The sequence below is a fragment of the Leptodactylus fuscus genome, chromosome 1, assembly GCF_031893055.1.
Source record: "Leptodactylus fuscus isolate aLepFus1 chromosome 1, aLepFus1.hap2, whole genome shotgun sequence".
NCBI classification, from domain to species: Eukaryota; Metazoa; Chordata; class Amphibia; order Anura; family Leptodactylidae; genus Leptodactylus; species Leptodactylus fuscus.
In genome coordinates, this window is record NC_134265.1 from 121,618,371 (window position 1) to 121,630,968 (window position 12,598).

The 12,598-nt window shown below is 42.9% G+C and overlaps 1 protein-coding gene across 1 annotated transcript in view; it reads left to right on the plus strand.

Annotated features, from left to right (window-relative positions):
• GLTP (glycolipid transfer protein) overlaps positions 1–5,965 on the plus strand; it is a 28,769-nt gene extending 22,804 nt beyond the window's left edge. Inside the window, exons 4-5 of the mRNA XM_075262809.1 lie at positions 2,686–2,836; positions 3,935–5,965. Coding sequence (XP_075118910.1) covers positions 2,686–2,836; positions 3,935–4,117 — 334 coding nt within the window. The 3' untranslated portion in view covers positions 4,118–5,965. The remainder of the gene's footprint in view (positions 1–2,685; positions 2,837–3,934) is intronic.
• The last annotated feature ends 6,633 nt before the right edge of the window (positions 5,966–12,598 follow it).

The window sequence follows — 12,598 nt, forward strand, 5'->3', positions numbered from 1 at the left end:
CGAGGGTCACTGCTGTACAGACCTGAATGTAACATCACTAGCACATCATTTGGTAGTCTGTTTTTTTTCTCTCACTGCGGTCTCCTACATAAAGTGGGGTAATCCAGAGGGTGTAGTTAGTGGGACTGACTTATTAGGGTAAGTTCAGACGGAGTATTTTGGTCAGGATTTTGAGGCCGTATCCACCTCAAAATCCTGACCAAAAAGACAGCTCCCACTGAAATCAATGGTAGCCAGTCAGTTCTTTTTTCCGGGAAAATTCAATTTCTCCTGGAAATTATGAAGAGAGATGCTCATTCTTCAGGCCGTTTCGCCTCGTGATTCGGCCTGAAGACACTCCCTCCTCTGGACTAGGCCCGTTCATTGGGCCTAATCTAGAGTGGAGTGCGTGACTGGATGCCGGTGCAGTGCAATGGCTTTCAGTCACGGCTACCCGGCTTTTGCTCTGGAACCTGAGGGGCCTCCGCCTCAGGTTCCGGTCCAAAATATTCCTTCTGAACTTACCCTTACTTTTGTCTGGTACAGACTGTGCTGTCTTACAAAAACTGAAACCCGACGGCTTCCTTTTCCCAGTAATCAGTCTGACAACTCCTTTAATTTTACCACTTGGATTTAACACTTTGGTGAAAGCAAATGAAGGCATAACCTGTTTACAGAATTTAGCACATGGAAACCTATAAGCAAAGAATTTGTTTTGCTTGTTTAGAATTCTTGTAGTGGGGGCAACACGGTGGCTCAGTGGTTAGCACTGCAGCCTTGCAGTGCTGGAGTCCTGGGTTCAAATTCCGCCAGGAACAACAACTGTAAGGAGTTTGTATGTTCTCCCTGTGTTTGCGTGGATTTCCTCCCATGGTTTCACAAAGGCCCATTTGCACAACTTATTACTTACCATTTATACCAATTACCTGAAATAAATCACAAACACACCAAATTCTTCATTGGATAAAAATTGGCCGCGATGCCTTTATTAAGGGGTTACATGAAAAGTTAAATAACCATAAAATAAATATTTTATTAAATAATAAATAACCAATAATTAACCAAAATCAATATTAACCAATTAATGATCACCAAATCAATTAATTAAACACAGTCCCCCCAGCATTAGCTGGGGGACAATTCCCCACTAACAAAGCATCGCGACAGGTAGGAAAATAGTATCTTCAAGGGAGGGGGGGTGGGTGCTGCTCCATCTGGATCCTGGGTAAGCTGCCACAGATCCCTCACAAACTGCTCCTTATAAAGCTCCATTTTCCCGCCACTGAAACCAATGGACCAATCATCTGCCGTATCCGCTACCAGGCAGAATATCCTCATAACCTGCTCATGCCTTAGAGACACAGCTGACCCAATCAAAACCTCTGCCACAGCTTCCAGCTGTCCAATCAGCTGATGCTCCTGCTGCTGGGCAAACTTCAAGAAACTTCTAGAACCTGCTCATGCCATGGCACAGCTGACCCGAAGATGACCTCCCATAAGGTAAAATCACTGTGAACATAAAATAGGGAGGGAGAAACACACAGAAATACCATACCATATAATTAACATAAATTCATCATTAAGACACCGTACCAGGGCCTGTGAAACCATGGGGCCCATTCCTTATGATTCCAAGGGCCCTAACACTCTACAAAGACATACTGATAGGGAAAAAAAAAATGTTCATTGTGATCCCTATATGGGGCTCACAATCTACATTAAAAAAAAAATCTTGTAGTGCTGACCTTAATTTTTCCAGCGAAGGTATTTTACTGATGTATACTGTAGTTCAGTTCAAACATTTTCTATAATGCAGTGCAAATAAACTCCAGATGACTTCCTGGTTCTGTATAGCATCTTCAATGGGTGCATGCCACTTAAAAATAATTTTAAAAAATTACCGTTTGACGTATCACAATGACATATACAAATGAGCTGTTTGGTGTACTTGTGGCAGGGCTACACCTTCAAGAGCACCATCTTTTGTGGTCGCTGCAAATCACTGTATACTGCCCTGAGGGAGGTGTCATCTTTCTGTTTTGGGGGTAGCACTGAATGGACACCACAAAAGTAAGCGCATCAGCAGGTGTGGCCCTGTCCCAGGTGCACCAAATAACTCATTTGCATATAGAATAAAAGTTGAATTTCTCTGCAGCAAAATTTCACTTTCAGGCTAAGGCACCACGTTGCAGAAACTCAGCTTTTTTTTTTTTTTTTTTTTTTTTTTTTTTTTTATTGAAGATTTTTGAGCCAAAGCCAGGAATGGATTGAGCAGAAGGTAGAAGTTATAAGAAGATTTCTAGATATTTCCCATTCCCCTCGTAGTCATTCTTGACTTTGGCTCAAAAAACTGCAGCAAAATCTGCAACAAAAAAAGCTTTGTTTCCGCAATAGGGCCTCGGCCTTGCACAAGAAAATTATATTCCACTGCGCAAGCAACCAACCCTAGAACAGCATATAAGAGCTTTAGAAGCAATTCTGGTGGTGGTAGTCTCCTTGTAAATGCCACCATTACAAACACCCAAGATCTATACAAAAGTGTAAACCATTTAGGAAAAGACATTGCCAGAGTTTGGAAACTATCAATGATCACTTATTGGTTACCTTTATCTATATTTAAAGTCGATCCTGAGACTTTTTGTTCCCTATAACATATAGTCTGTTCTGTCCACTTACTAGTTTTAACACTTTAACTTTTTTTTACAGGGGTCTTAAGTTTATTCAGGTATTACTACAAAGCATCTCTGATGGGGAAAGGGATGAACAAAACCCAAATCTCATTAAGGTCAATGTAACAAAGGCTTATGAGATAGCACTCAAAAAATACCATGGCTGGGTTGTACAGAAATTATTCCAGGTAAGTGGCCCAAGAATATATTTTATAGCCTTTAAAATTTTATGACCATTTAAACTATCCCTCTGCTCCTTCGAAAGTGGTCAATTCTGTGAATAGCCAAGAGAGACAGCAAAGATGTCAATGATCACCCTTTAATTTATTTTTGGGGCTCACAAAGTCTGTCTGTACGCTGCTTGACTCGTCAACGATAGCTGAGTAAGCTGAGTTGATCAGCAGCTAAAGGAGAAAAGCGCTCTGCTGAGCATGCTCTGCCCCTTCATTTTAATAAGTCTTACCCGGAATGTCTTTGCGGGTCACCTTTGACACCTATGCTATAGGTGCTCCATCACTGGAAAAGACAAGGTGGCAACTGCAGGGTCGCACCTTCCATGGGGCAACCAGAGGTGATGGCCTCAGGCTGTGCCTCATGGAATAAAGTAGGGGGCAACACTTTTTGACACCTTGAGCTCAAAAGGTTAGCCATCACTGGCCTAGTCAAGATACAAGATACAAATAAGCTTTATTAGCATTACCAAAGAATAAAACATTTGGTGTTGCCAAAGCAAAATGAAAGTTGGGGGATGGGTATGGGGTTCATGGGTTGGGGGTTTGAGTGTCTTTAGGGTCTCCTCGTTCTTGTTTGGGGCGTTGGGGTGTCAGTGGGTATGGGGTAGACAGGTGATGGGGGGGGGTGGGGGTGTTTAAGGGGGTTTAATAGACCATGGGGTTTGGGGGGTTTGATGGTCCATGTGTCTCATCTTCCTCTTGTTTGGTGACAGCTGGACACATATTGGGCAGTGATCTCCACAGTGGCCTCTTCTTCTCCCAGTAGGATGTAGTTTCCTCTTCTCGTCTGGGATATGGGCAGAGAGTCTTTGGTAGTAGACGGCCCTCACAGCTGAGTATTTGGTGCAGGGTAGCAGGAAGTGGGCCTTGTCTTCTAGGGCCCCCTGGTCACAGTGCTGGCACAGTCTGTTCTCCCGTGGCTTGTACGTCCGCCTGTGCTGCCCTGTTTCGATCTGTTTATGCCATCTTTTTAAGTGTCTTACACTGAGTGTCTAGTTGTAACTACAATAATAAATCTGGGCCAGTGTGTAACATGTGCTTTCTGTGTTTCAGGCCGCACTCTGCGCTGCTCCGTATAAAGACGACTTCCTTAAGGCCCTTTCCAAAGGACAAAATGTGAAAGAGGAAGAGTGCATAGAGAAAATCCGTCAGTTCCTGGTCAACTACACCACTACAATTGAAGCAATATATATCATGTACAACAAAATGAATGCAGAGCTGGATTACAAAGCCTAACTACCCATCTTACAGACTTAACCCACTCTTTGCTTTCAGCTACAACTCAGGACATGACCTCTTCTTCTTCCTTTTATTTTTTTCTGTCTTCAAGAGAGATTTATTGGGTAGTAGGAATTCAAACCAAAAGAAACCTAATGAACGTAACATGTTCAGCACTATGCAGAAACTGATTTGACACCTCAATAACTGGATTTCCACCCAAGATATAAAATCCATAGCAGTAAATTATAAATTGGTTATTAGATTTGTTATGAAGTTTCCTGTTGTGTTTGTTGCATAGACAACAGGAACTGTAGCCATGTTGGTGATGGTACCCCTTTGTCAGCACATTCAATGAATAATAAAGCAATATTTTGCATGGAAATTAATGTAGTAACAGAATAGACATGGACAACACCTTTGAAAGTAAACAAACAAACATAGTAACCAACCTTTTCACTATTTTTCTTACTTGCTTATTATATTGAATTTTTTTTACATTTTTGGGTAAAAATCCAGTTTAAGTTAGCAGGTATATAGGTGACAGATGTAACCTGGTCACCTAAAGCTATTCCTCCTTGTGGTTTTATGTTCTAGAATTCTTATCCAGACTGGCAGTGTTTGATGGTGTGGTTTTAAAATGTTCTTGTAGTGTTATTTGATTTAAGAAGAAAAAAATGGTGTGTTCCACAGCAAAATGTGACATTGAGATATGCAACCTGACATTATCTTCTCTATAAGAAAACTTGATATTTACAAACTGAAAAGTCTGGGAGTTGCTATTTTATGTAATCTTCAGAAATACAACATAGATGGTTTTCCAGTTTTATGTTAATTAAACTTGTCCATAATTTTCCTTAGGATAGGCCATAAATGTCTGATCTGTGGCAGAAGAGAGACAGCTGGCCCCTGCACAGATCAGCTTTTCAGAAGTGCCTCCAGTCTGTGTAGTATACAGTGCATGGAGCTGGAAGCAGTTGGCGCCATGCCCTGTATAGTGGTCAAGGACCGTTTCTGCTGCTCAAGTCTCATTGAAGTCAATGGGAGCTGAGGGGTGTAATGGAAAAACTGTCTTTGTTGCCCCTAGTAACCAATCATTGCTCAGCTTTCACGTCTGAAACTGCTGTGGTAAATTCATAGCTGTGCTGTGGTTGGTTGGTGAACATCAGTTGTTTTTTTTTTTTTTGTTTTTTTCTTTACAGTTTTTATTGATTTGAATGGATGAATTTTAGCTACATGAAACTGGAAAACCCTTTTCTCATGTTTATGCTGCGCTCAGAAAGGCATCAACTCCTTATAGGTACCTATAATCCCAAAAATAAACTAATTGTACATTTGTTCTTTTAACTGGATGCCACTGCATGATATAGTGCGGCCCACCAAAAAAAAAATAAAAAAATCAATGCCTACTTCTTAAGCCTCTAATAGGTATGTGGAAGACTTTGTATTACTTTATCATATGCCCCAGGAAAGGTCCCAGCATATGTGGTGAACTGAAAGCAAGAACCCTAATGTGGAGTGGTCACATGGGGATGTGATTCTGGAGTTCCCCCATCTCTAGGATCTCTTAATGTAGCCTTGTAAACAAGTCATTTTGCCTAATGTGTTACACAATATTAAAAAGAATGCTTTGGCTTTATATGAAAGTATACATTGGTGTACTATGGGGCGGATTTAATAAACTAACTGATGGCCAATTACCATATACCTATCATTTCTTATACTGCTTTTGGAAAATGAAAGGTGTGATAGGATTGGTTTCTTAGACGGCTTCATAAATCTAGCCCATGTGTTTTATGAACTTCTTGTGGATGTTCTTGCTCGGAGCCATGTACTATACCTGCGCTGTCTTCTACTAACTACATTACAATCATACTTTTTTTTTTAAAGTACAGATCTTGGGTTTGGCTTCTTGTTTCCACCTTTCGGTGCCTTTATATTCTTTAAAATAAGTAGGATTATTTTATTAGGAACTGCCTTATCTTCCACTTTTTTTTTTTTCTCTCCCCACCAATTATTTGTGAATTTTATATACATAATATTTGTGACTGACATTCTTCTGTTAAGCTGGCCATACATATTATTACATTAAAAGTGCATTCTTTCAAGAGCTGAACCCCCTCCCCCTCACACAACTGGCTGTTACTGATCCTCCACTGGCCCACCTCCTTGTTTGGCTCCAGCTCGCTGCTGCACATTACATCCTGATGTTGTTCAGTGTCTGCATGTAACATGTGCCATTGCCTGGAGCAGCACATTGCGAGCGTGAAACTGACCTGCCAGTTACAAAAAAAGGGAAGTATTCTTGCCCATTGTAGATAGTCCATGTTGCTGTATTTTGTCACTTAAATTAAAGTAGATCTTTATTCTGTGCAAGTGCCAGTCATGTGTTCATTTTTCCCCTTGGCTCCCGGGGCCCCCGTACAATTGTTTGGCTGCATGATCTGCACACACTCCTCTTGTGTATGGCCAGCTTACATTAAATGTTTGGCATTTAACACTAACCCTATCTGACTCTAGTGAAACTGAAGAAAAAAAACAAACAAACAGCTGTTGATCTTACAAGACTGTAAGGGTGTAGCTTCCTTGGGTAAGGCTGTTTTTGACCTTTCTGCTTAGTAAAGATTAGTCATACTGATGTGTGTCAAAAATAACCTGCAGTATTCAGTACAAGGAATGTCCTTAAAGGGTTGTACGGAACTAGAAAACATGGTTGCTTTTTTTTTAAAAAAAAAAGTGTGACATCTGACCACAGGTTGTGTGTAGTTTTCCATCTCAACCCCATTTACTTCAATAAAGTGGCAGACACAACCAGTGGACTGTATGCTGCTGTTTCCAGAATGCAGACTTCTAATCCTATACAAATTGTACATTCTAGAAAATAATAGGGCTTGTATATCAAAGGGAAAAAATTACCTTGTTGTTTATAACTAGATATGAGCGAATAGTATTCGAAACTCTAGTTTTGAATACCTCGCTCCATAGGAATGAATGGAAGCCGCTGGCGCTTAACCCCTTGGTGTTTGGCCGCTTCTATTCATTCCTATGGCAGTGAGGTATTCGAAACTAGAATCTCGAATACTATTCGCTCATCTCTATTTATAACCTGTTAATTTTCTAAATTCTGCTGGAATACTGAAACGAGGACTCTGTTTTGTTGCCATGTATTGCAAGGCCACCCTTTCACCCTACAGGGCCCAGTGTTGTAAAGGACACTCCTTTTTCAGCAGTTTAGTCTCTCTCATTTGTATGCAGTCTCCACATCTTCTTACAATATATTTGGAAAGGCGTACAGTTACTGTTCTTACATTTTCCATTTCAGATACTTGGACCTAACTGACCTATGAGTAGATTGGAGAAAACTAAGCCTTGTTGCAGATAATATTCAGGCTGCTGTTAACTTACTAAACTGTATTGAAGGGTCACTTTTAGAGATGAGCGAACACTAAAATGTTCGAGGTTCGAAATTCGATTCGAACAGCCGCTCACTGTTCGAGTGTTCGAATGGGTTTCGATCCCCATTATAGTCTATGGGGAACATAAACTCGTTAAGGGGGAAACCCAAATTCGTGTCTGGAGGGTCACCAAGTCCACTATGACACCCCAGGAAATGATACCAACACCCTGGAATGACACTGGGACAGCAGGGGAAGCATGTCTGGGGGCATAAAAGTCACTTTATTTCATGGAAATCCCTGTCAGTTTGCGATTTTCGCAAGCTAACTTTTCCCCATAGAAATGCATTGGCCAGTGCTGATTGGCCAGAGTACGGAACTCGACCAATCAGCGCTGGCTCTGCTGGAGGAGGCGGAGTCTAAGATCGCTCCACACCAGTCTCCATTCAGGTCCGACCTTAGACTCCGCCTCCTCCGGCAGAGCCAGCGCTGATTGGCCGAAGGCTGGCCAATGCATTCCTATGCGAATGCAGACTTAGCAGTGCTGAGTCAGTTTTGCTCAACTACACATCTGATGCACACTCGGCACTGCTACATCAGATGTAGCAATCTGATGTAGCAGAGCCGAGGGTGCACTAGAACCCCTGTGCAAACTCAGTTCACGCTAATAGAATGCATTGGCCAGCGCTGATTGGCCAATGCATTCTATTAGCCCGATGAAGTAGAGCTGAATGTGTGTGCTAAGCACACACATTCAGCACTGCTTCATCACGCCAATACAATGCATTAGCCAGTGCTGATTGGCCAGAGTACGGAATTCGGCCAATCAGCGCTGGCCAATGCATTCTATTAGCCCGATGAAGTAGAGCTGAATGTGTGTGCTAAGCACACACATTCAGCACTGCTTCATCACGCCAATACAATGCATTAGCCAGTGCTGATTGGCCAGAGTACGGAATTCGGCCAATCAGCGCTGGCTCTGCTGGAGGAGGCGGAGTCTAAGGTCGGACCTGAATGGAGACTGGTGTGGAGCGATCTTAGACTCCGCCTCCTCCAGCAGAGCCAGCGCTGATTGGCCGAATTCCGTACTCTGGCCAATCAGCACTGGCTAATGCATTGTATTGGCGTGATGAAGCAGTGCTGAATGTGTGTGCTTAGCACACACATTCAGCTCTACTTCATCGGGCTAATAGAATGCATTGGCCAATCAGCGCTGGCCAATGCATTCTATTAGCGTGAACTGAGTTTGCACAGGGGTTCTAGTGCACCCTCGGCTCTGCTACATCAGATTGCTACATCTGATGTAGCAGTGCCGAGTGTGCATCAGATGTGTAGTTGAGCAAAACTGACTCAGCACTGCTAAGTCTCTGCATTCGCATAGGAATGCATTGGCCAGCGTTCGGCCAATCAGCGCTGGCTCTGCCGGAGGAGGCGGAGTCTAAGGTCGGACCTGAATGAAGACTGGTGTGGAGCGATCTTAGACTCCGCCTCCTCCAGCAGAGCCAGCGCTGATTGGTCGAGTTCCGTACTCTGGCCAATCAGCGCTGGCCAATGCATTCTATTAGCCCGATGAAGTAGAGCTGAATGTGTGTGCTTAGCACACACATTCAGCTCTACTTCATCAGGCTAATAGAATACATTGGCCAATCAGCGCTGGCCAATGCATTCTATTAGCTTGATGAAGCAGAGTGTGCACAAGGGTTCAAGCGCACCCTCGGCTCTGATGTAGCAGAGCCGAGGCTGCACAAGGGTTCAAGCGCACCCTCGGCTCTGATGTAGGAGAGCCGAGGGTGCACTTGAACCCTTGTGCACCCTCGGCTCTGCTACATCAGAGCCGAGGGTGCGCTTGAACCCTTGTGCACACTCTGCTTCATCAAGCTAATAGAATGCATTGGCCAGCACTGATTGGCCAGAGTACGGAATTCGGCCAATCAGCGCTGGCCAATGCATCCCTATGGGAAAAAGTTTATCTCACAAAAATCACAATTACACACCCGATAGAGCCCCAAAAAGTTATTTTTAATAACATTCCCCCCTAAATAAAGGTTATCCCTAGCTATCCCTGCCTGTACAGCTATCCCTGTCTCATAGTCACAAAGTTCACATTCTCATATGACCCGGATTTGAAATCCACTATTCGTCTAAAATGGAGGTCACCTGATTTCGGCAGCCAATGACTTTTTCCAATTTTTTTCAATGCCCCCGGTGTCGTAGTTCCTGTCCCACCTCCCCTGCGCTGTTATTGGTGCAAAAAAGGCGCCAGGGAAGGTGGGAGGGGAATCGAATTTTGGCGCACTTTACCACGTGGTGTTCGATTCGAACATGGCGAACACCCTGATATCCGATCGAACATGTGTTCGATAGAACACTGTTCGCTCATCTCTAGTCACTTTTCATTATGAGAATATCCTACGGTCTGAATTATTATTTTTGAGGGCCGCTGACAACACTCCCAATGTGCAATAATAACGTGCTGACCCACAGGCCTGTTATTAAAATAAAGCACCATAAACTCAGTGTTTTTTTTTTGTTTTTTTTTTTGTGATTTCTGGTTATTTTATCAGGTCTGGTGGTGTAGACTTGTTAAGATATCCCTCATCAATCTGACCAATTCACACTTGCCTGTGTTGGCTCTAACAAGATGTATTTGCAGCAATGTATGTTTCATTTTAGAAGACGCGGCATGTGTTTGTAACCATGTAAAGCTACTTCTAATAGAACTTGGTAACTTATGCAAAGTAAACAACAACAAAAAAACCTTAGGCCTCATGCACATGGCTGCAATTTTTTTTTTTTTTTTTTTGCGGTTGCGTCTGGGTGACATTTAACAGTCTCAAATGTTGGGGGTAGGTCCTATACCTGTCCACATTTGCAGCTCGACCCACTCAATAAATTGAATGGGTCAGTGAAGACTGTGGATGACACCCAGATAGCAAGCAGATATCAACCGTGCTGTTTTCACTGATCCGCTGACTGCACAAGGTCATGTGCATGAAGCCTAAGGCCCTATCGCCTTATATACTAAATGGTACTAGTTTGCTTTATCTAAACTGTGTGACCAAGTGGGAATCTTTAACATTTAGTCTTTGTCCTATGTGTCAGTTTATTGTCCAACCATCTGTCCATTAAGGCTAAAAACTTTGACCAAATATCTTGTTTTTAAATAACTTTATTTAAACATGGAAATAAAAAAAACTATTTTGACAGTAAAGCTGTGCTTTGTGTCATTGGTATGAGAGATGATTAACTGAGTATTACTCACAGTATCTTGAATGGAACCCATCCTATTAAACAAGTAATCCAATCTGCGGGAAGCACCATATTGAGCAGAAAAAACTACGCAAAATGATGCACCACATTTTTCCAACAAGATTATGTAACATGTATTGAATGTAAATCTTATTCACTGCTTAGGAGTCCAGTAGGTGGTCGTCTTCAGTTACAGAGCTAGTTCTATACACGTACTCCTAGAGAGAAGCCGGCCTTGCCATGTAGGACCAAACGATGGACTTGTAAGCCTTGAATTATGATATATAATTTTTAAATTAATTTTAAAGATCAGTCACCATGTTCTATAGATTCTTATCCCACAAAACTGGGGGCGTTTCATGGGAGATGGTGCCTCTCCCCATTAAGAATGCATGCAGTGCTGCACCAACTGTGCATGTGTAGAGGAGGGTAGTTGAGAATGGCCATCAAATGAGCATTGGTGGTGGACTACCACCTCTTAGGTTCCCTTCTCACTGAGTAACGCGCCGCTCATTTAGACACGTATACATGTGTCAGAGCGAGGCGCTTCAAAACAGATCCCATTGATTTCAATGGGTACCGGCTTACGCGTGCTACACATTGAAATCGATGGGAGGCTTTGTAACCCTTTGATGTCAATGTGTAGCGTGCGTAAGTCGTCACCCATTGATGTCAATGGGATCTGTTTTGAAGCGCCGCGCTCTGACACGTGTCTAAATGAGCGGCGTGTTAATCCATGAGAACGGAGCCTTAGATCTCTGATTCTGAACAGTGTGTAAGGTATACTACTCTTAAGACCTTACTTTCTGCTGTCATTTGGATGCAGATCACAGGAGACCAGAAAACAAGAAAAGTTTAACTTTTTAAAGGCATTTCCTTTAAGTAATAGTACTACTATAGTACTACTTTTTCTTCCACTTTTAAAGGGATTCTACCATTGAAACCTTTTTTTTGTGTGGATAAGACGTCAGAATAGCCTTTAGAAAGGCTATTCGTCTCTTACCTTTAAACGTGGTCTCCGCTGTGCCGTTCCTCAGAAATACTGTTTTTTACCGGTATGCAAATCGGTTCTCTCGCAGCGATGGGGACGCGCTCCCCCCCCCCCCCCGAGAATTGTCTCCAGCACAACTTCCTTCTTCGTCCGCAGCGTCATCTTCAATGTCTTCTTCCTGCACAGACTCGTAATTTCTAGGTGTCAGGCCTTAAGCAGAGCAGGCGCACAGGCCACGGTAAAATGCCCGCTTGCACAGTATTGTTAGCAGCCATTTTCCCGTGGCCTGCGCAGTCTGCTCTGCTCAAGGCCCGGCGCCTAGAAGTTACGAGCCCGCGCCAGAAGAAGACATTGAAGATGACGCTGTGGACGAAGAAGGAGGCAGCGCTGGAGACAATTCTCTGGCAGCGGTGGGGACATCCCCATCGCTGTTTGAGCGCTGGGGCCCGCCCCCATTGCTGCGAGAGAACTTATTTGCATACCAGTAAAAAACGGTATTTCTAAGAAACGGCGCAGAGAGTAAGAGATGAATAGCCTTTCTAAAGGCTATTCCGACGTCTTATCCACAAAAAAAAGGTTTTAATGGTAGAATCCCTTTAAAGGTGGTTCTCTCCCTAAAACAACCAACTTGCTTTATTGGGGGCATATTAGTGACACCAGCAGCCTGGTGAATGGCATTCATGTAATATAACTACAGGGGAAGTGCAAGACTGACTGCTACCTCAAAGTGTATAAAACTTCAGTATTGTGTGTACTTACCTGTAAAGTCTATGGGCTTACCACTGTGTATTTGCAACTTTAACAAAGTTTTGCTCAGAAACCTATTGTAGGACTCCCAAAGATGAGAATACATTGCAGTTACCT